Source organism: Oncorhynchus keta, unplaced genomic scaffold, assembly GCF_023373465.1.
Source record: "Oncorhynchus keta strain PuntledgeMale-10-30-2019 unplaced genomic scaffold, Oket_V2 Un_contig_1957_pilon_pilon, whole genome shotgun sequence".
Classification (NCBI taxonomy): domain Eukaryota; kingdom Metazoa; phylum Chordata; class Actinopteri; order Salmoniformes; family Salmonidae; genus Oncorhynchus; species Oncorhynchus keta.
The window spans coordinates 223,837-250,215 of NW_026281550.1; the positions used below are offsets into that span (position 1 = coordinate 223,837).

Here is a 26,379-nt window from a genome sequence, read left to right on the forward strand (position 1 = left end):
TCAATATGTTCCACCTCCCGGGCGGGTCAGTTCAATATGCTCCACCTCCGGGCGGGCCAGTTCAATATGCTCCACCTCCGGGCGGGCCAGTCCATACGCTCCACCTCCGGGCGGGCCAGTCCAACGCTCCACCTCCGGGCGGGCCAGTCCAATATGCTCCACCTCCGGGCGGGCCAGTCCTCACTGGAGAAGTGCTGTATAATCAGAATCTCTATTTATGACTGCATTTTAACGACCCAGTGTGTTTGATGTGGGATTGAAACGTCCGGCTTTTCCACTGCAGGCTGAGTCCCAAATGGCACCCTATTCCCTATATAGAACACTACTGTTGACCAGAGCCCTATTCCCTATATAGAACACTACTGTTGACCAGAGCCCTATTCCCTATATAGAACACTACTGTTGACCAGAGCCCTATTCCCTATATAGAACACTACTGTTGACCAGAGCCCTATTCAGAACACTACTGTTGACCAGAGCCCTATTCCCTATATAGAACACTACTGTTGACCAGAGCCCTATTCCCTATATAGAACACTACTGTTGACCAGAGCCCTATTCCCTATATAGAACACTACTGACCAGAGCCCTATTCCCTATATAGAACACTACTGTTGACCAGAGCCCTATTCCCTATATAGAACACTACTGTTGACCAGAGCCCTATTCCCTATGTAGAACACTACTGTTGACCAGAGCCCTATTCCCTATATAGAACACTACTGTTGACCAGAGCACTATTCCCTATATAGAACACTACTGTTGACCAGAGCCCTATTCCCTATATAGAACACTACTGTTGACCAGAGCCCTGTTCCCTATATAGAACACTACTGTTGACCAGAGCCCTATTCCCTATATAGAACACTACTGTTGACCAGAGCCCTATTCCCTATATAGAACACTACTGTTGACCAGAGCACTATTCCCTATATAGAACACTACTATTGACCAGAGCCCTATTCCCTATATAGAACACTACTGTTGACCAGAGCCCTATTCCCTATATAGAACACTACTGTTGACCAGAGCCCTATTCCCTATATAGAACACTACTGTTGACCAGAGCCCTATTCCCTATATAGAACACTACTGTTAACCAGAGCCCTATTCCCTATATAGTACACTAATGTTGACCAGAGCCCTATTCCTATATAGAACACTACTGTTGACCAGAGCCCTATTCCCTATATAGAACACTACTGTTGACCAGAGCCCTATTCCCTATATAGAACACTACTGTTGACCAGAGCCCTATTCCCTATATAGAACACTACTGTTGACCAGAGCCCTATTCCCTATATAGAACACTACTGTTGACCAGAGCCCTATTCCCTATATAGAACACTACTGTTGACCAGAGCCCTATTCCCTATATAGAACACTACTGTTGACCAGAGCACTATTCCCTATATAGAACACTACTGTTGACCAGAGCCCTATTCCCTATATAGAACACTACTGTTGACCAGAGCCCTATTCCCTATATAGAACACTACTGTTGACCAGAGCCCTATTCCCTATATAGAACACTACTGTTGACCAGAGCCCTATTCCCTATATAGAACACTACTGTTGACCAGAGCACTATTCCCTATATAGAACACTACTGTTGACCAGAGCCCTATTCCCTATATAGAACACTACTGTTGACCAGAGCCCTATTCCCTATATAGAACACTACTGTTGACCAGAGCACTATTCCCTGTATAGAACACTACTATTGACCAGAGCCCTATTCCCTATATAGAACACTACTGTTAACCAGAGTCCTATTCCCTATATAGAACACTACTGTTGACCAGAGCCCTATTCCCTATATAGAACACTACTGTTGACCAGAGCCCTATTCCCTATATAGAACACTACTGTTGACCAGAGCCCTATTCCCTATATAGAACACTACTGTTGACCAGGGCCCTATTCCCTATATAGAACACTACTGTTGACCAGGGCCCTATTCCCTATATAGAACACTACTGTTGACCAGAGCCCTATTCCCTATATAGAACACTACTGTTGACCAGAGCCCTATTCCCTATATAGAACACTACTGTTGACCAGAGCCCTATTCCCTATATAGAACACTACTGTTGACCAGAGCCCTATTCCCTATATAGTGCACTACTGTTGACCAGAGCCCTATTCCCTATATAGAGCACTACTGTTGACCAGAGCCCTATTCCCTATATAGAGCACTACTGTTGACCAGAGCCCTATTCCCTATATAGAACACTACTGTTGACCAGAGCCCTATTCCCTATATAGAACACTACTGTTGACCAGAGCCCTATTCCCTATATAGAACACTACTGTTGACCAGAGCCCATAGGGAATATATGTGTTTGTGAGAGAGAGAGACATGTCTGTAACGTGGCCAGTCGTCAGTCCACTGCTGCCAGAGTTGTAATCATTCTGTGAGACTGTGTTGTCATTTTATTTCTTCAGCCTGGTGAACCAGGACTATCAATCTGAAGTCCATATCACTGCAATTAACAGCAGTAATGTGTGGAACAGTATCCACTATAAACACTGTAGAATCCATTAGTATTAGAGGGTCAGGGAGGAACTGAAGCTCTGTTTGTCTATCAAATACCACAAGGATTTCAGAGCTACTCGTCAACAGGTCCTGTCTGTCTACTGCTACAGACCACTCTGTCAGGGTCCTGTAACCAGACACAGGGTGGAATCCCCAGTCACTGAGTCAACAGCCAGTCATCTGGCCCTGTCTGTCTACTGCTACAGACCACTCTGTCAGGGTCCTGTATCCAGACACAGGGTGGAATCCCCAGTCACTGAGTCAACAGCCAGTCATCTGGCCCTGTCTGTCTACTGCTACAGACCACTCTGTCAGGGTCCTGTAACCAGACACAGGGTGGAATCCCCAGTCACTGAGTCAACAACCAGTCATCTGGCCCTGTCTGTCTACTGCTACAGACCACTCTGTCAGGGTCCTGTATCCAGACACAGGGTGGAATCCCCAGTCACTGAGTCAACAGCCAGTCATCTGGCCCTGTCTGTCTACTGCTACAGACCACTCTGTCAGGGTCCTGTATCCAGACACAGGGTGGAATCCCCAGTCACTGAGTCAACAGCCAGTCATCTGGCCCTGTCTGTCTACTGCTACAGACCACTCTGTCAGGGTCCTGTAACCAGACACAGGGTGGAATCCCCAGTCACTGAGTCAACAGCCAGTCATCTGGCCCTGTCTGTCTACTGCTACAGACCACTCTGTCAGGGTCCTGTAACCAGACACAGGGTGGAATCCCCAGTCACTGAGTCAACAGCCAGTCATCTGGCCCTGTCTGTCTACTGCTACAGACCACTCTGTCAGGGTCCTGTAACCAGACACAGGGTGGAATCCCCAGTCACTGAGTCACCAGGCCTTGTCTGTCTACTGCTACAGACCACTCTGTCAGGGTCCTGTAACCAGACACAGGGTGGAATCCCCAGTCACTGAGTCAACAGCCAGTCATCTGGCCCTGTCTGTCTACTGCTACAGACCACTCTGTCAGGGTCCTGTATCCAGACACAGGGTGGAATCCCCAGTCACTGAGTCAACAGCCAGTCATCTGGCCCTGTCTGTCTACTGCTACAGACCACTCTGTCAGGGTCCTGTAACCAGACACAGGGTGGAATCCCCAGTCACTGAGTCAACAGGCCTTGTCTGTCTACTGCTACAGACCACTCTGTCAGGGTCCTGTATCCAGACACAGGGTGGAATCCCCAGTCACTGAGTCAACAGCCAGTCATCTGGCCCTGTCTGTCTACTGCTACAGACCACTCTGTCAGGGTCCTGTATCCAGACACAGGGTGGAATCCCCAGTCACTGAGTCAACAGCCAGTCATCTGGCCCTGTCTGTCTACTGCTACAGACCACTCTGTCAGGGTCCTGTAACCAGACACAGGGTGGAATCCCCAGTCAACAGCCAGTCATCTGGCCCTGTCTGTCTACTGCTACAGACCACTCTGTCAGGGTCCTGTAACCAGACACAGGGTGGAATCCCCAGTCAACAGCCAGTCATCTGGCCCTGTCTGTCTACTGCTACAGACCACTCTGTCAGGGTCCTGTAACCAGACACAGGGTGGAATCCCCAGTCACTGAGTCAACAGCCAGTCATCTGGCCCTGTCTGTCTACTGCTACAGACCACTCTGTCAGGGTCCTGTATCCAGACACAGGGTGGAATCCCCAGTCACTGAGTCAACAGCCAGTCATCTGGCCCTGTCCTGTGGGGAGGGAGGGAGGGTGGTCCTGTGGGGAGGGAAGGAGGGTGGTCCTGTGGGGAGGGAGGGAGGGTGGTCCTGTGGGGAGGGAGGGAGGGTGGTCCTGTGGGGAGGGAAGGAGGGTGGTCCTGTGGGGGAGGGAGGGAGGGTGGGTGGTCCTGTGGGGAGGGAGGGAGGGTGGGTGGTCCTGTGGGGAGGGGAGGGTGGGTGGTCCTGTGGGGAGGGAAGGGGGGGTGGTCCTGTGGGGAGGGAAGGAGGGTGGTCCTGTGGGGAGGGAAGGAGGGTGGTCCTGTGGGGAGGGAAGGAGGGTGGTCCTGTGGGGAGGGAAGGAGGGTGGTCCTGTGGGGAGGGAAGGAGGGTGGTCCTGTGGGGAGGGAAGGAGGGTGGTCCTGTGGGGAGGGAGGGAGGGTGGTCCTGTGGGGAGGGGAGGAGGGTGGTCCTGTGGGGAGGGAAGGAGGGTGGTCCTGTGGGGAGGGAAGGAGGGTGGTCCTGTGGGGAGGGAAGGAGGGTGGTCCTGTGGGGAGGGGGAGGGCGGTCCTGTGGGGAGGGAAGGAGGGAGGTCCTGTGGGGAGGGGAAGGAGGGTGGTCCTGTGTGGAGGGAGGGAGGGCGGTCCTGTGGGGAGGGAAGGAGGGTGGTCCTGTGGGGAGGGAAGGAGGGCGGTCCTGTGGGGAGGGAAGGAGGGAGGTCCTGTGGGGAGGGAAGGAGGGTGGTCCTGTGGGGAGGGAGGGCGGTCCTGTGGCGTTTTGTTTCCTGTCTGTCTGGGAGCTGGGAGTGCAGCTCACCTGGCTGTGATGTAGGAACCCTTGTAGTGGTGCAGCCTGGATGCAGTTCAGTCAAACTCAATACATCAGATTAATTCTGTCTTGAATGGCTAACTCATCCCTATATAGTGCACTACTTATAACTGGGCCCCCATCCCCCCAAAATAGGGAGTGGGGTGCTATTTGGGAAACAAGAGGTCTTTCAACAGGGCTTACTGCAGGTTTCATGTTAACCAACACAATGTGGTCTGTAGAGCTGTGTTCTGGGGGGGTCATAGTAACAGATATTAAGATATTATTCATGTTAACCAACACAATGTGGTCTGTAGAGCTGTGTTCTGGGGGGGTCATAGTAACAGATATTATTCATGTTAACCAACACAATGTGGTCTGTAGAGCTGTGTTCTGGGGGGTCATAGTAACAGATATTATTCATGTTAACCAACACAATGTGTTCTGTAGAGCTGTGTTCTGGGGGGTCATAGTAACAGATATTATTCATGTTAACCAACACAATGTGGTCTGTAGAGCTGTGTTCTGGGGGGTCATAGTAACAGATATTATTCATGTTAACCAACACAATGTGGTCTGTAGAGCTGTGTTCTGGGGGGTCATAGTAACAGATATTATTCATGTTAACCAACACAATGTGGTCTGTAGAGCTGTGTTCTGGGGGGGGTCATAGTAACAGATATTATTCATGTTAACCAACACAATGTGGTCTGTAGAGCTGTGTTCTGGGGGTCATAGTAACAGATATTATTCATGTTAACCAACACAATGTGGTCTGTAGAGCTGTGTTCTGGGGGTCATAGTAACAGATATTATTCATGTTAACCAACACAATGTGGTCTGTAGAGCTGTGTTCTGGGGGTCATAGTAACAGATATTATTCATGTTAACCAACACAATGTGGTCTGTAGAGCTGTGTTCTGGGGGGGGTCATAGTAACAGATATTATTCATGTTAACCAACACAATGTGGTCTGTAGAGCTGTGTTCTGGGGGGTCATAGTAACAGATATTATTCATGTTAACCAACACAATGTGGTCTGTAGAGCTGTGTTCTGGGGGTCATAGTAACAGATATTATTCATGTTAACCAACACAATGTGGTCTGTAGAGCTGTGTTCTGGGGGGGTCATAGTAACAGATATTATTCATGTTAACCAACACAATGTGGTCTGTAGAGCTGTGTTCTGGGGGGTCATAGTAACAGATATTATTCATGTTAACCAACACAATGTGGTCTGTAGAGCTGTGTTCTGGGGGTCATAGTAACAGATATTATTCATGTTAACCAACACAATGTGGTCTGTAGAGCTGTGTTCTGGGGGGTCATAGTAACAGATATTATTCATGTTAACCAACACAATGTGGTCTGTAGAGCTGTGTTCTGGGGGGTCATAGTAACAGATATTATTCATGTTAACCAACACAATGTGGTCTGTAGAGCTGTGTTCTGGGGGGTCATAGTAACAGATATTATTCATGTTAACCAACACAATGTGGTCTGTAGAGCTGTGTTCTGGGGGGGTCATAGTAACAGATATTATTCATGTTAACCAACACAATGTGGTCTGTAGAGCTGTGTTCTGGGGGGTCATAGTAACAGATATTATTCATGTTAACCAACACAATGTGGTCTGTAGAGCTGTGTTCTGGGGGGGGGGTCATAGTAACAGATATTATTCATGTTAACCAACACAATGTGGTCTGTAGAGCTGTGTTCTGGGGGGGTCATAGTAACAGATATTATTCATGTTAACCAACACAATGTGGTCTGTAGAGCTGTGTTCTGGGGGGTCATAGTAACAGATATTATTCATGTTAACCAACACAATGTGGTCTGTAGAGCTGTGTTCTGGGGGGTCATAGTAACAGATATTATTCATGTTAACCATCACAATGTGGTCTGTAGAGCTGTGTTCTGGGGGGGTCATAGTAACAGATATTATTCATGTTAACCAACACAATGTGTTCTGTAGAGCTGTGTTCTGGGGGTCATAGTAACAGATATTATTCATGTTAACCAACACAATGTGGTCTGTAGAGCTGTGTTCTGGGGGGTCATAGTAACAGATATTATTCATGTTAACCATCACAATGTGTTCTGTAGAGCTGTGTTCTGGGGGGTCATAGTAACAGATATTATTCATGTTAACCAACACAATGTGGTCTGTAGAGCTGTGTTCTGGGGGGGGTCATAGTAACAGATATTATTCATGTTAACCAACACAATGTGGTCTGTAGAGCTGTGTTCTGGGGGGGGGGTCATAGTAACAGATATTATTCATGTTAACCAACACAATGTGGTCTGTAGAGCTGTGTTCTGGGGGGGGTCATAGTAACAGATATTATTCATGTTAACCAACACAATGTGGTCTGTAGAGCTGTGTTCTGGGGGGGGGGTCATAGTAACAGATATTATTCATGTTAACCAACACAATGTGGTCTGTAGAGCTGTGTTCTGGGGGGGGTCATAGTAACAGATATTATTCATGTTAACCAACACAATGTGGTCTGTAGAGCTGTGTTCTGGGGGGGGGTCATAGTAACAGATATTATTCATGTGAACCAACACAACGTGGTCTGGGGGGGAGCAGAGAGAAGGTAATGAAGAGAGAAGCTCTGACATTAAGGTAATACAGTCTGCTTTAATCAGCTGAGGGGGTCAGCTCTCATCTCTCTACGGTGTCACATTGATGTCTTTACTAAGGAGAGAGAAGCTCTGACATTAAGGTAATACAGTCTGCTTTAATCAGCTGGGGGGGTCAGCTCTTATCTCTAAGGTGTCACATTGATGTCTTTATTAATGAAGCTCTGACATTTGGTAATACAGTCTGTCTTTCACTGTCTCTCAGCTTTCTGGGGGGTCAGCTCTTTCCCTCCATTTCCCTCTCCTCTCTTACGGTGTCCATTGATGTCTTTACTAAGGAGAGAGAAGCTCTTTCCCTCCATTACAGTCCCCTTTAATCAGCTCCATTACCCTCTCATCTCTAAGGTGTCCATTGACCCTTTCCTCCTCTTTCATTGAGGTTACAGTCTCCCCTCTTTCCCTCCATTACCATCTCTCAGGTGTCATTTGTCTCCATTAAGCTCTGACATTGAGGTTTCCCTCCATTAATCAGCTCTCATCCTCTTATCTCCAGGTGTACCCTCTGATGTCTTTACTCCAGAGAAGCTCCCTCATTTCTCTCCATTAGCCCTCTCCTCCTCTTTCTCTCCAGTCTGTCTCGGCTGGACTCTTTCCCTCTGTTACCCTGCTGGTTTCTCTCCATTAGGCTCTCCTCCTCTTTCTCTCCATTCCCTCTGTTAGGCTCTTTCTCTCCATTACCCTGCTCCCCTCTTTCCCTGCCGGTGGCCGGTCCATTACCCTCTCAGCCTCTTCCCTCCATTACCCTCTCATCCTCTTTCCCTCCATTACCCTCTCATCCTCTTTCTCTCCATTACCCTCTCATCCTCTTTCCCTCCATTACCCTCCCCTCTTTCTCTCCATTACCCTCTCCTCCTCTTTCTCTCCATTACCCTCTCCTCCTCTTTCCCTCCATTACCCTCCCCTTTTTCTCCATGTACCCTGGACTCCTCCTCTTTCTCTCCATTACCCTCTCCTCCCTTTCTCTCCATTACCCTAGACTCCCCTCTTTCCCTCCATTACCCTCTCGGTGTCCTCTTTCTCTCCGGTACCCTTGCCTCCTCTTTCTCTCCATTACCGGGTCATCCTCTTTCTCTCCATTACGGTTGCCTCCTCTTTCTCTCCATTGGACCCTCTCCTCCTCTTTCCCTCCATTACCCTCCCCTCTTTCTCTCCATTACCCTCTCCTGGACTTTCTCTCCATTACTAGGCCTCTCCTCCTCTTTCCCTCCATTACCCTCCCCTGCTTTCTCTCCATTACCCTCTCCTCCTCTTTCTCTCCATTAGGCTCTCCTCCTCTTTCTTAGGCTCCATTACCCTAAGACTTAGGCTGCCCTCCATTACCCTCTCAGCCTCTTTCCTCCATTAGGCTCTCATCCTCTTTCCCTCCATTACCCTCTAGATCCTCTGGTCTCCATTACCCTCTCAGGCTGCTTTAGACTGCCTCCATTAGGCTCCCCTCTTTCTCTCCATTACCCTCTCCTCCTCTTCTCTCCATTACCCTGTCAGGCTGCTTTCCCTCCATTACCCTCCCCTCTTTCTCTCCATTACCCTCTCCTCCTCTTTCTCTCCATTACCCTCTGCTGGTGTCTCCATTAGACTGTCAGGCTGCTTTCCCTCCATTACCCTCTGGTCCTCTTTCTCTCCATTACCCTTGCTCCTCTTTCTCTCCATTACCCTCTCATCCTCTTTGTCTCCATTACCCTTGCTGGTGTCTTTCTCTCCATTACCCTCTCCTCCTCTTTCTCTCCATTACCCTGTCCTACTCTTTCCCTCCATTACCCTCTCAGGCTCCTCTTTCTCTCCATTAGGCTGCTGACTCTGTTCTTTCTCTCCATTAGGCTGCTCCTCTTTCTGTCAGGCTGCTGGTGTCTTTCTGTCTCTGCTGGTACGGTTCGACTCCTACTCTTTCCCTGGTACCCTAGACTGTCAGGCTGCTCTGTCCATTACCCTGTCAGGCTGCTTTCCCTCCATTACCCTCTCCTCCCCTTTCTCTCCATTACCCTCTCCTCATCTTTCCCTCCATTACCCTCTCCTCCTCTTTCCCTCCATTACCAGACGGTGTCGGTTGGGCTGCCGGTGTCGGTTGGACTGCCGGTGTCGGTTGGACTGCCGGTGTCGGTTGGGCTGCCGGTGTCGGTTGGGCTGCCGGTGTCGGTTGGGCTGCCGGTGTCGGTTAGGCTGCCGGTGTCGGTTAGGCTGCTGGTGTCGGTAAGACTGTCAGGCTGCTAGTGTCGGTTAGACTGTCAGGCTGCTGGTGTCGGTAAGACTGTCAGGCTGCTGGTGTCGGTTAGACTGTCAGGCTGCTGGTGTCGGTTAGACTGTCAGGCTGCTGGTGTCGGTTAGACTGTCAGGCTGCTGGTGTCGGTAAGACTGTCAGGCTGCTGGTGTCGGTTAGACTGTCAGGCTGCTGGTGTCGGTAAGACTGTCAGGCTGCTGGTGTCGGTTAGACTGTCAGGCTGCTGGTGTCGGTTAGACTGTCAGGCTGCTGGTGTCGGTTAGACTGTCAGGCTGCTGGTGTCGGTTAGACTGTCAGGCTGCTGGTGTCGTTTAGACTCTTAGGCTGCTGGTGTCGGTTAGGCTGCTGGTGTCGGTTAGACTGTCAGGCTGCTGGTGTCGGTTGACTGTCAGGCTGCTGGTGTCATTTAGACTGTCAGGCTGCTGGTGTCATTTAGACTGTCAGGCTGCTGGTGTCGGTTAGACTGTCAGGCTGCTGGTGTCGTTTAGACTCTTAGGCTGCTGGTGTCGGTTAGGCTGCTGGTGTCGGTTAGACTGTCAGGCTGCTGGTGTCATTTAGACTCTTAGGCTGCTGGTGTCGGTTAGACTCTTAGGCTGCTGGTGTCGGTTAGGCTGCTGGTGTCGGTTAGACTGTCAGGCTGCTGGTGTCATTTAGACTCTTAGGCTGCTGGTCTCGGTTAGACTGTCAGGCTGCTGGTGTCGTTTAGACTCTTAGGCTGCTGGTGTCGGTTAGGCTGCTGGTGTCGGTTAGACTGTTAGGCTGCTGGTGTCGGTTAGACTGCTGGTGTCGGTTAGACTGTTAGGGTGCTGGTGTCGGTTAGACTGTTAGGCTGCTGGTGTCTGTTCGACTGCTGGTGTCTGTTAGACTGTTAGGCTGCTGGTGTCGGTTAGACTGCTGGTGTCTGTTAGACTGTTAGACTGCTGGTGTCTGTTAGACTGTTAGACTGCTGGTGTCTGTTAGACTGTTAGACTGCTGGTGTCTGTTAGACTGTTAGACTGCTGGTGTCTGTTAGACTGTCAGGCTGCTGGTGTCTGTTAGACTGCTGGTGTCTGTTCGGCTGCTGGTGTCTGTTAGACTGCTGGTGTCTGTTAGACTGTCAGGCTGCTGGTGTCTGTTAGACTGCTGGTGTCATTTAGACTGTCAGGCTGCTGGTGTCGGTTAGACTGTTAGGCTGCTGGTGTCGGTTAGGCTGCTGGTGTCGGTTAGACTGTCAGGCTGCTGGTGTCGGTTAGACTGTCAGGCTGCTGGTGTCGGTTAGACTGTCAGGCTGCTGGTGTCGTTTAGACTGTTAGGCTGCTGGTGTCGGTTAGACTGTCAGGCTGCTGGTGTCGGTTAGACTGTTAGACTGCTGGTGTCTGTTAGACTGTTAGACTGCTGGTGTCTGTTAGACTGTTAGACTGCTGGTGTCTGTTAGACTGTCAGACTGCTGGTGTCTGTTAGACTGTTAGGCTGCTGGTGTCGGTTAGACTGCTGGTGTCGGTTAGACTGTTAGGCTGCTGGTGTCTGTTCGACTGCTGGTGTCTGTTAGACTGTTAGGCTGCTGGTGTCTGTTAGACTGCTGGTGTCTGTTAGACTGTTAGACTGCTGGTGTCTGTTAGACTGTTAGACTGCTGGTGTCTGTTAGACTGTTAGGCTGCTGGTGTCTGTTAGACTGTCAGACTGCTGGTGTCTGTTAGACTGCTGGTGTCTGTTCGACTGCTGGTGTCTGTTAGACTGCTGGTGTCTGTTAGACTGTCAGGCTGCTGGTGTCTGTTAGACTGCTGGTGTCTGTTAGACTGTCAGGCTGCTGGTGTCTGTTAGACTGTTAGGGTGCTGGTGTCGGTTCGACTGCTGGTGTCTGTTAGACTGCTTTCTGTGAATTACTTAGTTAGTAAATATATGATTTAAGACCATTGATGTATGGATGACTCATAGTGAAGACTGGGCTTGTGCAGATAACCAACAATTTACGACATTTGGAATGAGACTAACGTGAGGTAAAGTAAATCATTAATTAATCAGGAGACTAACGTGAGGTAAAGTAAATCATTAATTAATCAGGAGACTAACGTGAGGTAAAGTAAATCATTCATTAATCAGAAGACTAACTGATCAGATATAAAATATCTGAAAGGATAACTGTAATCTGAATACTTTCCTTGGTGCCCCGACTTCCTAGTTAATTACAGTTACATGATTAATCAGTTTGATCGTGTAATACTAATTACAGAGAATCTTTGATAAAAAAAACTAAGTCTTCATTTTAATGATAGTAAAGACATGACAAAACATTGGAAAGAATTAACCAAACAGAGTAAACTAGAATGCTATTTGGCCCGAAACAGAGTGTACACATTGGCAGAATACCTGACTACTGTGACTGACCAAACTTAAGGAAAGCTTTGACTATGTACAGACTCAGTGAGCATAGCCTTGCTATTGAGAAATGCCGCCTTGGGCAGACATGGCTCTCAAGAGAAGACAGGCTATATGCTCACTGCCCACAAAATGAGGTGGAAACTGAGCTGCACTTCCTAACCTCCTGCCCAATGTTTGACCGTATTAGAGACACATATTTCCCTCAGATTACACATATCCTCAAAGAATTAGAAAACAAATCCAATTTTGATAAACTCCCATATCTACTGGGTGAAGTAACACAGTGTGCCATCACAGCAGCAAGATTTGTGACCTGTTGCCACAACAAAATGACAACCAGTGAAGAACAAACACCATTGTAAATACAACCCATATTTGTTTATTGCAACACTGTATATAGACATAATATGACATTTGAAATGTGTAATGTTTACGGGTGATTTGTAATTGTTTATTTAACGTTTGTTTGTCTATTTCACTTGCTTTGACGAGGGGGAGAGCACGAGAGGGAGGGGGAGAGCACGAGAGGGAGGGGGAGAGCACGAGAGGGAGGGGAGAGCACGAGAGGGAGGGGGAGGGAGAGGGAGAGGGTGGGGGGAGAGCACGAGAGGGTGGGGGAGAGCACGAGAGGGTGGGGGAGAGCACGAGAGGGTGGGGGAGAGCACGAGAGGGAGGGGGAGAGCACGAGAGGGAGGGGGAGAGCACGAGAGGGAGGGGGAGAGCACGAGAGGGAGGCTTACTCCTGTATCTTGTTTTCATGTCTACCAAACAGTACTTGATGCAAGTGATTTGTTGTCTGTCTCAAAGGGTTATAGCAGTTCAATAGCAGAGAGGTCAACAGTCTTATCTGATGGTCAGAGTGGCCAAGTGAAAATAACATTCGATCTGTACTGTTGACCATCACATGAATCATTACAGCTCTGGTACAGGGATAATATTGAGCTGGTCCATTTTGGCAGAACTGATGTCATCCTTAACAACTTGCCTTGTTGTTGTTGCTGTGTTCTTCTGTCTTTGGCTATTTAAATAACATCTTAAAGTTATGGGGATGGTCTCCTTTATCTACTGACCCAGAGTCGGATGGGCTCCTTTATCTACTGACCCAGAGTCGGATGGGCTCCTTTATCTACTGACCCAGAGTCGGATGGGCTCCTTTATCTACTGACCCAGAGTCGGATGGGCTCCTTTATCTACTGACCCAGAGTCGGATGGGCTCCTTTATCTACTGACCCAGAGTCGGATGGGCTCCTTTATCTACTGACCCAGAGTCGGATGGGCTCCTTTATCTACTGACCCAGAGTCGGATGGGCTCCTTTATCTACTGACCCAGAGTCGGATGGGCTCCTTTATCTACTGACCCAGAGTCGGATGGGCTCCTTTATCTACTGACCCAGAGTCGGATGGGCTCCTTTATCTACTGACCCAGAGTCGGATGGGCTCCTTTATCTACTGACCCAGAGTCGGATGGGCTCCTTTATCTACTGACCCAGAGTCGGATGGGCTCCTTTATCTACTGACCCAGAGTCGGATGGGCTCCTTTATCTACTGACCCAGAGTCGGATGGGCTCCTTTATCTACTGACCCAGAGTCGGATGGGCTCCTTTATCTACTGACCCAGAGTCGGATGGGCTCCTTTATCTACTGACCTTTATCTACTGACCCAGAGTCAGATGGGCTCCTTTATCTACTGACCCAGAGTCAGATGGGCTCCTTTATCTACTGACCCAGAGTCAGATGGGCTCCTTTATCTACTGACCCAGAGTCAGATGGGCTCCTTTATCTACTGACCCAGAGTCAGATGGGCTCCTTTATCTACTGACCCAGAGTCAGATGGGCTCCTTTATCTACTGACCCAGAGTCAGATGGGCTCTCCTTTATCTACTGACCCAGAGTCAGATGGGCTCCTTTATCTACTGACCCAGAGTCAGATGGTCTCCTTTATCTACTGACCCAGAGTCAGATGGTCTCCTTTATCTACTGACCCAGAGTCAGATGGGCTCCTTTATCTACTGACCCAGAGTCAGATGGGCTCCTTTATCTACTGACCCAGAGTCAGATGGGCTCCTTTATCTACTGACCCAGAGTCAGATGGTCTCCTTTATCTACTGACCCAGAGTCAGATGGGCTCCTTTATCTACTGACCCAGAGTCAGATGGTCTCCTTTATCTACTGACCCAGAGTCAGATGAGCTCCTTTATCTACTGACCCAGAGTCAGATGGGCTCCTTTATCTACTGACCCAGAGTCAGATGGGCTCCTTTATCTACTGACCCAGAGTCAGATGGTCTCCTTTATCTACTGACCCAGAGTCAGATGGTCTCCTTTATCTACTGACCCAGAGTCAGATGGGCTCCTTTATCTACTGACCCAGAGTCAGATGGGCTCCTTTATCTACTGACCCAGAGTCAGATGGGCTCCTTTATCTACTGACCCAGAGTCAGATGGGCTCCTTTATCTACTGACCCAGAGTCAGATGGGCTCCTTTATCTACTGACCCAGAGTCAGATGGGCTCCTTTATCTACTGACCCAGAGTCAGATGGGCTCCTTTATCTACTGACCCAGAGTCAGATGGTCTCCTTTATCTACTGACCCAGAGTCAGATGGGCTCCTTTTTCTGCTGACCCAGAGTCAGATGGGCTCCTTTATCTACTGACCCAGAGTCAGATGGGACCCAGAGTCAGATGGGCTCCCTTTATCTACTGACCCAGAGTCGGATGGGCTCCTTTATCTACTGACCCAGAGTCGGATGGGCTCCTTTATCTACTGACCCAGAGTCGGATGGGCTCCTTTATCTACTGACCCAGAGTCGGATGGGCTCCTTTATCTACTGACCCAGAGTCGGATGGGCTCCTTTATCTACTGACCCAGAGTCGGATGGGCTCCTTTATCTACTGACCCAGAGTCGGATGGGCTCCTTTATCTACTGACCCAGAGTCGGATGGGCTCCTTTATCTACTGACCCAGAGTCGGATGGGCTCCTTTATCTACTGACCCAGAGTCGGATGGGCTCCTTTATCTACTGACCCAGAGTCGGATGGGCTCCTTTATCTACTGACCCAGAGTCGGATGGGCTCCTTTATCTACTGACCCAGAGTCGGATGGGCTCCTTTATCTACTGACCCAGAGTCAGATGGGCTCCTTTATCTACTGACCCAGAGTCAGATGGGCTCCTTTATCTACTGACCCAGAGTCAGATGGGCTCCTTTATCTACTGACCCAGAGTCAGATGGACTCCTTTATCTACTGACCCAGAGTCAGATGGTCTCCTTTATCTACTGACCCAGAGTCAGATGGATCTCCTTTATCTACTGACCCAGAGTCAGATGGTCTCCTTTATCTACTGACCCAGAGTCAGATGGTCTCCTTTATCTACTGACCCAGAGTCAGATGGTCTCCTTTATCTACTGGCCCAGAGTCAGATGGCCCAGAGTCAGATGGTCTCCTTTTATCTACTGGCCCAGAGTCAGATGACCCAGGTCTCCTTTATCTACTGACCAGAGTCAGATGGTCTCCTTTATCTACTGGCCCAGAGTCAGATGGTAATATCTCCTTTATCTACTGGCCCAGAGTAATATCTACTAGTTCACTGAGTCAGATGGGGTATTGAACACTGACCCAGAGTCAGATGGTAATATCTCCTTTATCTACTGACCAGAGTTATCTAGAACACCCTGAGGGTTTAGACAGTAATATCTACTAGTTTATCTCTGTCTGAGAGTCAGATGGTAATATCTACTATCTTATGGTTTAGACAGTAATATCTACTAGTTGTATGAACACTGACCCAGAGTCAGATGCTTTATCTACTGTATTGAACAGAGTCGGATGGGCTCCTTTATCTACTGACCCAGAGTCGGATGGGCTCCTTTATCTACTGACCCAGAGTCAGATGGGCTCCTTTATCTACTGACCCAGAGTCAGATGGGCTCCTTTATCTACTGACCCAGAGTCAGATAAAGGACCCCATCTACTAGTTGTATTGAACACTGTCTGTCTGAGGGTTTAGACAGTAATATCTACTAGTTGTATTGAACACTGTCTGTCTGAGGGTTTAGACAGTAATATCTACTAGTTGTATTGAACACTGTCTGAGGGTTTAGACAGTAATATCTACTAGTTGTATTGAACACTGTCTGTCTGAGGGTTTAGACAGTAATATCTACTAGTTGTATTGAACACTGTCTGTCTGAGGGTTTAGACAGTAATATCTACTAGTTGTATTGAACACTGTCTGTCTGAGGGTTTAGACAGTAATATCTACTAGTTGTATTGAACACTGTCTGTCTGAGGGTTGAGGGTTTAGACAGTAATATCTACTAGTTGTATTGAACACTGTCTGTCTGAGGGTTTAGACAGTAATATCTACTAGTTGTATTGAACACTGTCTGTCTGAGGGTTTAGACAGTAATATCTACTAGTTGTATTGAACACTGTCTGTCTGAGGGTTTAGACAGTAATATCTACTAGTTGTATTGAACACTGTCTGTCTGAGGGTTTAGACAGTAATATCTACTAGTTGTATTGAACACTGTCTGTCTGAGGGTTTAGACAGTAATATCTACTAGTTGTATTGAACACTGTCTGTCTGAGGGTTTAGACAGTAATATCTACTAGTTGTATTGAACACTGTCTGTCTGAGGGTTTAGACAGTAATATCTACTAGTTGTATTGAACACTGTCTGTCTGAGGGTTTAGACAGTAATATCTACTAGTTGTATTGAACACTGTCTGTCTGAGGGTTTAGACAGTAATATCTACTAGTTGTATTGAACACTGTCTGTCTGAGGGTTTAGACAGTAATATCTACTAGTTGTATTGAACACTGTCTGTCTGAGGGTTTAGACAGTAATATCTACTAGTTGTATTGAACACTGTGAGGGTTTGTCTGAGGGTTTAGACAGTAATATCTACTAGTTGTATTGAACACTGTCTGTCTGAGGGTTTAGACAGTAATATCTACTAGTTGTATTGAACACTGTCTGTCTGAGGGTTTAGACAGTAATATCTACTAGTTGTATTGAACACTGTCTGTCTGAGGGTTTAGACAGTAATATCTACTAGTTGTATTGAACACTGTCTGTCTGAGGGTTTAGACAGTAATATCTACTAGTTGTATTGAACACTGTCTGTCTGAGGGTTTAGACAGTAATATCTACTAGTTGTATTGAACACTGTCTGTCTGAGGGTTTAGACAGTAATATCTACTAGTTGTATTGAACACTGTCTGTCTGAGGGTTTAGACAGTAATATCTACTAGTTGTATTGAACACTGTCTGTCTGAGGGTTTAGACAGTAATATCTACTAGTTGTATTGAACACTGTCTGTCTGAGGGTTTAGACAGTAATATCTACTAGTTGTATTGAACACTGTCTGTCTGAGGGTTTAGACAGTAATATCTACTAGTTGTATTGAACACTGTCTGTCTGAGGGTTTAGACAGTAATATCTACTAGTTGTATTGAACACTGTCTGTCTGAGGGTTTAGACAGTAATATCTACTAGTTGTATTGAACACTGTCTGTCTGAGGGTTTAGACAGTAATATCTACTAGTTGTATTGAACACTGTCTGTCTGAGGGTTTAGACAGTAATATCTACTAGTTGTATTGAACACTGTCTGTCTGAGGGTTTAGACAGTAATATCTACTAGTTGTATTGAACACTGTCTGTCTGAGGGTTTAGACAGTAATATCTACTAGTTGTATTGAACACTGTCTGTCTGAGGGTTTAGACAGTAATATCTACTAGTTGTATTGAACATCTACTAGTTGTATTCTGTCTGAGGGTTTAGACAGTAATATCTACTAGTTGTATTGAACTAGTTGTATTGAACGCTGTCTGTCTGAGGGTTTAGACAGTAATATCTACTGTATTGAACACTGTCTGTCTGAGGGTTTAGACAGTAATATCTACTAGTTGTATTGAACACTGTCTGTCTGAGGGTTTAGACAGTAATATCTACTAGTTGTATTGAACACTGTCTGTCTGAGGGTTTAGACAGTAATATCTACTAGTTGTATTGAACACTGTCTGTCTGAGGGTTTAGACAGTAATATCTACTAGTTGTATTGAACACTGTCTGTCTGAGGGTTTAGACAGTAATATCTACTAGTTGTATTGAACACTGTCTGTCTGAGGGTTTAGACAGTAATATCTACTAGTTGTATTGAACACTGTCTGTCTGAGGGTTTAGACAGTAATATCTACTAGTTGTATTGAAACACTGTCTGTCTGAGGGTTTAGACAGTAATATCTACTAGTTGTATTGAACTGTCTGTCTGAGGGTTTAGACAGTAATATCTACTGTCTGAGGGTTTAGACAGTAATATCTACTAGTTGTATTGAACACTGTCTGTCTGAGGGTTTAGACAGTAATATCTACTAGTTGTATTGAACACTGTCTGTCTGAGAGGGTTTAGACAGTAATATCTACTAGTTGTATTGAACACTGTCTGTCTGAGGGTTTAGACAGTAATATCTACTAGTTGTATTGAACACTGTCTGTCTGAGGGTTTAGACAGTAATATCTACTAGTTGTATTGAACACTGTCTGTCTGAGGGTTTAGACAGTAATATCTACTAGTTGTATTGAACACTGTCTGTCTGAGGGTTTAGACAGTAATATCTACTAGTTGTATTGAACACTGTCTGTCTGAGGGTTTAGACAGTAATATCTACTAGTTGTATTGAACACTGTCTGTCTGAGGGTTTAGACAGTAATATCTACTAGTTGTATTGAACACTGTCTGTCTGAGGGTTTAGACAGTAATATCTACTAGTTGTATTGAACACTGTCTGTCTGAGGGTTTAGACAGTAATATCTACTAGTTGTATTGAACACTGTCTGTCTGAGGGTTTAGACAGTAATATCTACTAGTTGTATTGAACACTGTCTGTCTGAGGGTTTAGACAGTAATATCTACTAGTTGTATTGAACACTGTCTGTCTGAGGGTTTAGACAGTAATATCTACTAGTTGTATTGAACACTGTCTGTCTGAGGGTTTAGACAGTAATATCTACTAGTTGTATTGAACACTGTCTGAGGGTTTAGACAGTAATATCTACTAGTTGTATTGAACACTGTCTGTCTGAGGGTTTAGACAGTAATATCTACTAGTTGTATTGAACACTGTCTGTCTGAGGGTTTAGACAGTAATATCTACTAGTTGTATTGAACACTGTCTGTCTGAGGGTTTAGACAGTAATATCTACTAGTTGTATTGAACACTGTCTGTCTGAGGGTTTAGACAGTAATATCTACTAGTTGTATTGAACACTGTCTGTCTGAGGGTTTAGACAGTAATATCTACTAGTTGTATTGAACACTGTCTGTCTGAGGGTTTAGACTGTAATATCTACTAGTTGTAGGGTTTGAACACTGTCTGTCTGAGGGTTTAGACAGTAATATCTACTAGTTGTATTGAACACTGTCTGTCTGAGGGTTTAGACAGTAATATCTACTAGTTGTAGGGTTTGAACACTGTCTGTCTGAGGGTTTAGACAGTAATATCTACTAGTTGTATTGAACACTGTCTGTCTGAGGGTTTAGACAGTAATATCTACTAGTTGTATTGAACACTGTCTGTCTGAGGGTTTAGACAGTAATATCTACTAGTTGTGTCTGAGGGTTTGAACACTGTGAACACTGTCTGAGGGTTTAGACAGTAATATCTACTAGTTGTATTGAACACTGTCTGTCTGAGGGTTTAGACAGTAATATCTACTAGTTGTATTGAACACTGTCTGTCTGAGGGTTTAGACAGTAATATCTACTAGTTGTATTGAACACTGTCTGTCTGAGGGTTTAGACAGTAATATCTACTAGTTGTATTGAACACTGTCTGTCTGAGGGTTTAGACAGTAATATCTACTAGTTGTATTGAACACTGTCTGAGGGTTTAGACAGTAATATCTACTAGTTGTATTGAACACTGTCTGTCTGAGGGTTTAGACAGTAATATCTACTAGTTGTATTGAACACTGTCTGTCTGAGGGTTTAGACAGTAATATCTACTAGTTGTATTGAACACTGTCTGTCTGAGGGTTTAGACAGTAATATCTACTAGTTGTATTGAACACTGTCTGTCTGAGGGTTTAGACAGTAATATCTACTAGTTGTATTGAACACTGTCTGTCTGAGGGTTTAGACAGTAATATCTACTAGTTGTATTGAACACTGTCTGTCTGAGGGTTTAGACAGTAATATCTACTAGTTGTATTGAACACTGTCTGTCTGAGGGTTTAGACAGTAATATCTACTAGTTGTATTGAACACTGTCTGAGGGTTTAGACAGTAATATCTACTAGTTGTATTGAACACTGTCTGAGGGTTTAGACAGTAATATCTACTAGTTGTATTGAACACTGTCTGTCTGAGGGTTTAGACAGTAATATCTACTAGTTGTATTGAACACTGTCTGTCTGAGGGTTTAGACAGTAATATCTACTAGTTGTATTGAACACTGTCAGTAATATCTACTAGTTGTATTGAACTGTCTGTCTGAGGGTTTAGACAGTAATATCTACTAGTTGTATTGAACACTGTCTGTCTGAGGGTTTAGACAGTAATATCTACTAGTTGTATTGAACACTGTCTGTCTGAGGGTTTAGACAGTAATATCTACTAGTTGTATTGAACACTGTCTGTCTGAGGGTTTAGACAGTAATATCTACTAGTTGTATTGAACACTGTCTGTCTGAGGGTTTAGACAGTAATATCTACTAGTTGTATTGAACACTGTCTGTCTGAGGGTTTAGACAGTAATATCTACTAGTTGTATTGAACACTGTCTGTCTGAGGGTTTAGACAGTAATATCTACTAGTTGTATTGAACACTGTCTGTCTGAGGGTTTAGACAGTAATATCTACTAGTTGTATTGAACACTGTCTGTCTGAGGGTTTAGACAGTAATATCTACTAGTTGTATTGAACACTGTCTGTCTGAGGGTTTAGACAGTAATATCTACTAGTTGTCTGTCTAGGGTTTTGAACACTGTGAACTGTCTGAGGGTTTAGACAGTAATATCTACTAGTTGTATTGAACACTGTCTGTCTGAGGGTTTAGACAGTAATATCTACTAGTTGTATTGAACACTGTCTGTCTGAGGGTTTAGACAGTAATATCTACTAGTTGTATTGAACACTGTCTGTCTGAGGGTTTAGACAGTAATATCTACTAGTTGTATTGAACACTGTCTTCTGAGGGTTTAGACAGTAATATCTACTAGTTGTATTGAACACTGTCTGTCTGAGGGTTTAGACAGTAATATCTACTAGTTGAACACTAGGGTTTAGACAGTAATATCTACTAGTTGTCTGTCTGAGGGTTTAGACAGTAATATCTACTAGTTGTATTGAACACTGTCTGTCTGAGGGTTTAGACAGTAATATCTACTAGTTGTATTGAACACTGTCTGAGGGTTTAGACAGTAATATCTACTAGTTGTATTGAACACTGTCTGTCTGAGGGTTTAGACAGTAATATCTACTAGTTGTATTGAACACTGTCTGTCTGAGGGTTTAGACAGTAATATCTACTAGTTGTATTGAACACTGTCTGTCTGAGGGTTTAGACAGTAATATCTACTAGTTGTATTGAACACTGTCTGTCTGAGGGTTTAGACAGTAATATCTACTAGTTGTATTGAAAGCTGGAGTTGACGTTTATGGACTTGATTGTATCCTCTTTTCAATATGAAAACGTGAACTCTCTCAAACTCTGTCGGTCTACTGACCTCTCGTCCGTGGTGGGAAAGGTCATGTGACACAACCAACTGCAGAATGGGTTGTTATCCCTCTGTGTACACACACACCCTCTCTATGTCCACCCATGAACTCACCCCCTCTCCTCTCTCCTCCCAGGTGTACGTGGAGTTTGATGACCTGGAGTGGGAGAAGCGTGAGTGGGTGAAAGTGTACGAGGACTTCCAGGTGTTCCTGCTGGAGCAGCAGCTGGTATGGGCCAAGAGGAGAGAGGCCACCCTGCTGGTGGAGATCCCCCAGGGGACTAAAGACAAGCACGTCCAGTGGCCAGCTCTGGTAAGGACTGATCCAGCTGTCTTCCATAGTGCCTTATCTCCCTGGACTCAGAACATCTGATGTTACTGTAGCTCTCTGCTCTCTCTGCATTGATCTCAGAGCTCTCTCCGTTACCTAGACCCACCGAGGATTACCATGGTAACAAGGATTATAGATCTGTGGGACATAGGATTACAATGATTCTGTTTCTGTGGTGTGGGACATAGGATTACAATGATTCTGTGCTGGGGGGGTGGTGTCTTTCTGAGCACCTAGTGAAGTGATAGAGGGGGTGTCTTTCTGAGCAGCTAGTGAAGTGATATATAATAATAGAGAGGGGTGTCTTTCTGAGCACCAAGTGAAGTGATAGAGGGGGGTGTCTTTCTGAGCAGCTAGTGAAGTGATAGAGGGGGGTGTCTTTCTGAACAGCTAGTAAAGTGATAGAGAGGTGTCTTTCTGAGCACCAAGTGAAGTGATAGAGGGGGGTGTCTTTCTGAACAGCTAGTAAAGTGATAGAGAGGTGTCTTTCTGAGCACCAAGTGAAGTGATAGAGGGGGGTGTCTTTCTGAGCAGCTAGTGAAGTGATAGAGGGGGGTGTCTTTCTGAACAGCTAGTAAAGTGATAGAGAGGTGTCTTTCTGAGCACCAAGTGAAGTGATAGAGGGGGGTGTCTTTCTGAACAGCTAGTAAAGTGATAGAGGGGGTGTCTTTCTGAGCACCAAGTGAAGTGATAGAGGGGTGTCTTTCTGAGCACCTAGTGAAGTGATAGAGGGGGGTGTCTTTCTGAACAGCTAGTAAAGTGATAGAGGGGGGTGTCTTTCTGAGCACCAAGTGAAGTGATAGAGGGGGGTGTCTTTCTGAGCACCGAATGAAGTGATAGAGGGGGTGTCTTTCTGAGCAGCAAGTGAAGTGATAGAGGGGGTGTCTTTCTGAGCAGCAAGTGAAGTGATAGAGGGGGGTGTCTTTCTGAGCAGCTAGTGAAGTGATAGAGGGGGGTGTCTTTCTGAACACCAAGTGGAGTGATAGAGGGGGGTGTCTTTCTGAGCACCTAGTGAAGTGGATTCCCCAAGGTTGCTGTTGACGCATATTCCACAGGCCTTTCTGGGTTGGAGGGTCTGTATATTTAATCATTTCATTAAGGACACCATCATCACCACAGGCCTTTCTGGGTTGGAGGGTTTGTATTTTGTCCTGTAGTTCATTCAAGGTAATTGGAGAATCCAGTGGGTTCTGGTCTTTAATAGTTGATTCTAAGGGTTGTATTTTGTCCTGTAGTTTATTCAAGGTAATTGGAGAATCCAGTGGGTTCTGGTCTTTAATAGTTGATTCTAAGGTTTGTATTTTGTCCTGTAGTTTATTCAAGGTAATTGGAGAATCCAGTGGGTTCTGGTCTTTAATAGTTGATTCTAAGATGTGTATGTGTTTTTGTTGTTGTTTGTTATAGAGCCATAAAGATTGGAGAAGTGGTTTACCCCCCATACATCTCCATTTTGGATAGATAACTCTTCATGTTGTTGTTTGTTATAGAGCCATAAAGATTGGAGAAGTGGTTTACCCCCCCATACATCTCCATTTTGGATAGATAACTCTTCATGTTGTTGTTTGTTATAGAGCCATAAAGATTGGAGAAGTGGTTTACCCCCATACATCTCCATTTTGGATAGATAACTCTTCATGTTGTTGTTTGTTATAGAGCCATAAAGATTGGAGAAGTGGTTTATCCCCCATACATCTCCATTTTGGATAGATAACTCTTCATGTTGTTGTTTGTTATAGAGCCATAAAGATTGGAGAAGTGGTTTACCCCCATACATCTCCATTTTGGATAGATAACTCTTCATGTTGTTGTTTGTTATAGAGCCATAAAGATTGGAGAAGTGGTTTACCCCCATACATCTCCATTTTGGATAGATAACTCTTCATGTTGTTGTTTGTTATAGAGCCATAAAGATTGGAGAAGTGGTTTACCCCCATACATCTCCATTTTGGATAGATAACTCTTCATGTTGTTGTTTGTTATAGAGCCATAAAGATTGGAGAAGTGGTTTACCCCCATACATCTCCATTTTGGATAGATAACTCTTCATGTTGTTGTTTGTTATAGAGCCATAAAGATTGGAGAAGTGGTTTACCCCCCATACATCTCCATTTTGGATAGATAACTCTTCATGTTGTTGTTTGTTATAGAGCCATAAAGATTGGAGAAGTGGTTTACCCCCATACATCTCCATTTTGGATAGATAACTCTTCATGTTGTTGTGTGTTATAGAGCCATAAAGATTGGAGAAGTGGTTTACCCCCCATACATCTCCATTTTGGATAGATAACTCTTCATGTTGTTGTGTGTTATAGAGCCATAAAGATTGGAGAAGTGGTTTACCCCCCATACATCTCCATTTTGGATAGATAACTCTTCATGTTGTTGTGTGTTATAGAGCCATAAAGATTGGAGAAGTGGTTTACCCCCATACATCTCCATTTTGGATAGATAACTCTTCATGTTGTTGTTTGTTATAGAGCCATAAAGATTGGAGAAGTGGTTTATCCCCCATACATCTCCATTTTGGATAGATAACTCTTCATGTTGTTGTGTGTGTGTTCCGATCCTCCCGGAAGTGGTTAGTCTCTATGGATTCTTCAATTACGTTGAGCTGATTTCTGTCTGACGTGCTGTTCCTTCTTTCTCCGTAGTGTGTATTGTTTTAACGATTCACCATAGTGACGGTCTCTATGTTTTTGGTTGGGCAGGTTTCTACATTTCTTTCTTAGGTTTTTGTATTCTTCATCAAACCGTTTGTCATTGTTAATTTTTCTTCGGTTTTGTGTTTGATATTTTTTGGTTTGATAGATGTCAAATATTCTGTTTAGGTTTTCTACTGGAAAGTTTACACCTTCACTATTATAGTGAAATGTTTTGTCCAGGAAGTTGTCTGAAAGGGATTGAATGTGTTGTTGTCTAATTGTTTTTGGTAGGTTTCCACACTACTTTCCTTCCATCTATAGCATTTCTTAATATTATTCAGTTCCTTTGTCTTTGATGCCTCATGACAGAGTATTGCTCTGTTCCAGTAGACTGTGATTTTGCTGTGATCTGATCGGGGTGTCAGTGGGTTTGACTGTGAACGCTCTGAGAGACTCTGGGTCTCTCTCTCTTTCTCTCTCTCCTATTAATTAGTCTGGAGCCTGTGACTCCCAGCCCGTCTGCCCTGGCAAGGGGAGGAGAGCACAGAGTTGGCTTTAAACCTAATGGAGGCTTGGTCTTGCACTCAGGGTTGGCCGTCTGCCTGCTGGTTCAGTACAGGGCTGATTTTAACATGTTTAAGCTTTCGTGTTGGAGTCTAGGCAGAACACAGGAAAGGAAAAGTGGTAGTAATGTCATGTCATCTTATTGTTAGTAATAGAGAACTATGTCATGTCATCTTATTGTTAGTAATAGAGAACTATGTCATGTCATCTTATTGTTAGTAATAGAGAATAGAGAATAGATCTATGTCATCTTATTGTTAGTAGTAGAGAATAGAGAATAGATCTATGTCATGTCATCTTCTTGTTAGTAATAGAGAATAGATCTATGTCATGTCATCTTATTGTTAGTAATAGAGAATAGATCTATGTCATGTCATCTTATTGTTAGTAATAGAGAATAGATCTATGTCATCTTCTTGTTAGTAATAGAGAATAGATCTATGTCATGTCATCTTATTGTTAGTAGTAGAGAATAGATCTATGTCATGTCATCTTATTGTTAGTAATAGAGAATAGATCTATGTCATGTCATCTTATTGTTAGTAATAGAGAATAGATCTATGTCATGTCATCTTATTGTTAGTAATAGAGAATAGATCTATGTCATGTCATCTTATTGTTAGTAATAGAGAATAGATCTATGTCATGTCATCTTATTGTTAGTAATAGAGAATAGATCTATGTCATGTCATCTTATTGTTAGTAATAGAGAATAGAGAATAGATCTATGTCATCTTATTGTTAGTAGTAGAGAATAGATCTATGTCATCTTATTGTTAGTAATAGAGAATAGAGAATAGATCTATGTCATGTCATCTTATTGTTAGTAATAGAGAATAGATCTATGTCATCTTCTTGTTAGTAATAGAGAATAGATCTATGTCATGTCATCTTATTG

The 26,379-nt window shown here is 44.9% G+C and overlaps 1 protein-coding gene across 1 annotated transcript in view; it reads left to right on the forward strand.

Annotated features, from left to right (window-relative positions):
• LOC127920478 (probable JmjC domain-containing histone demethylation protein 2C) overlaps positions 1-22,365 on the forward strand; it is a 63,462-nt gene extending 41,097 nt beyond the window's left edge. Inside the window, exon 2 of the mRNA XM_052504563.1 lies at positions 22,081-22,365. Within this exon, the coding sequence (XP_052360523.1) occupies positions 22,081-22,317 (237 nt within the window). The 3' untranslated portion in view covers positions 22,318-22,365. The remainder of the gene's footprint in view (positions 1-22,080) is intronic.
• The last annotated feature ends 4,014 nt before the right edge of the window (positions 22,366-26,379 follow it).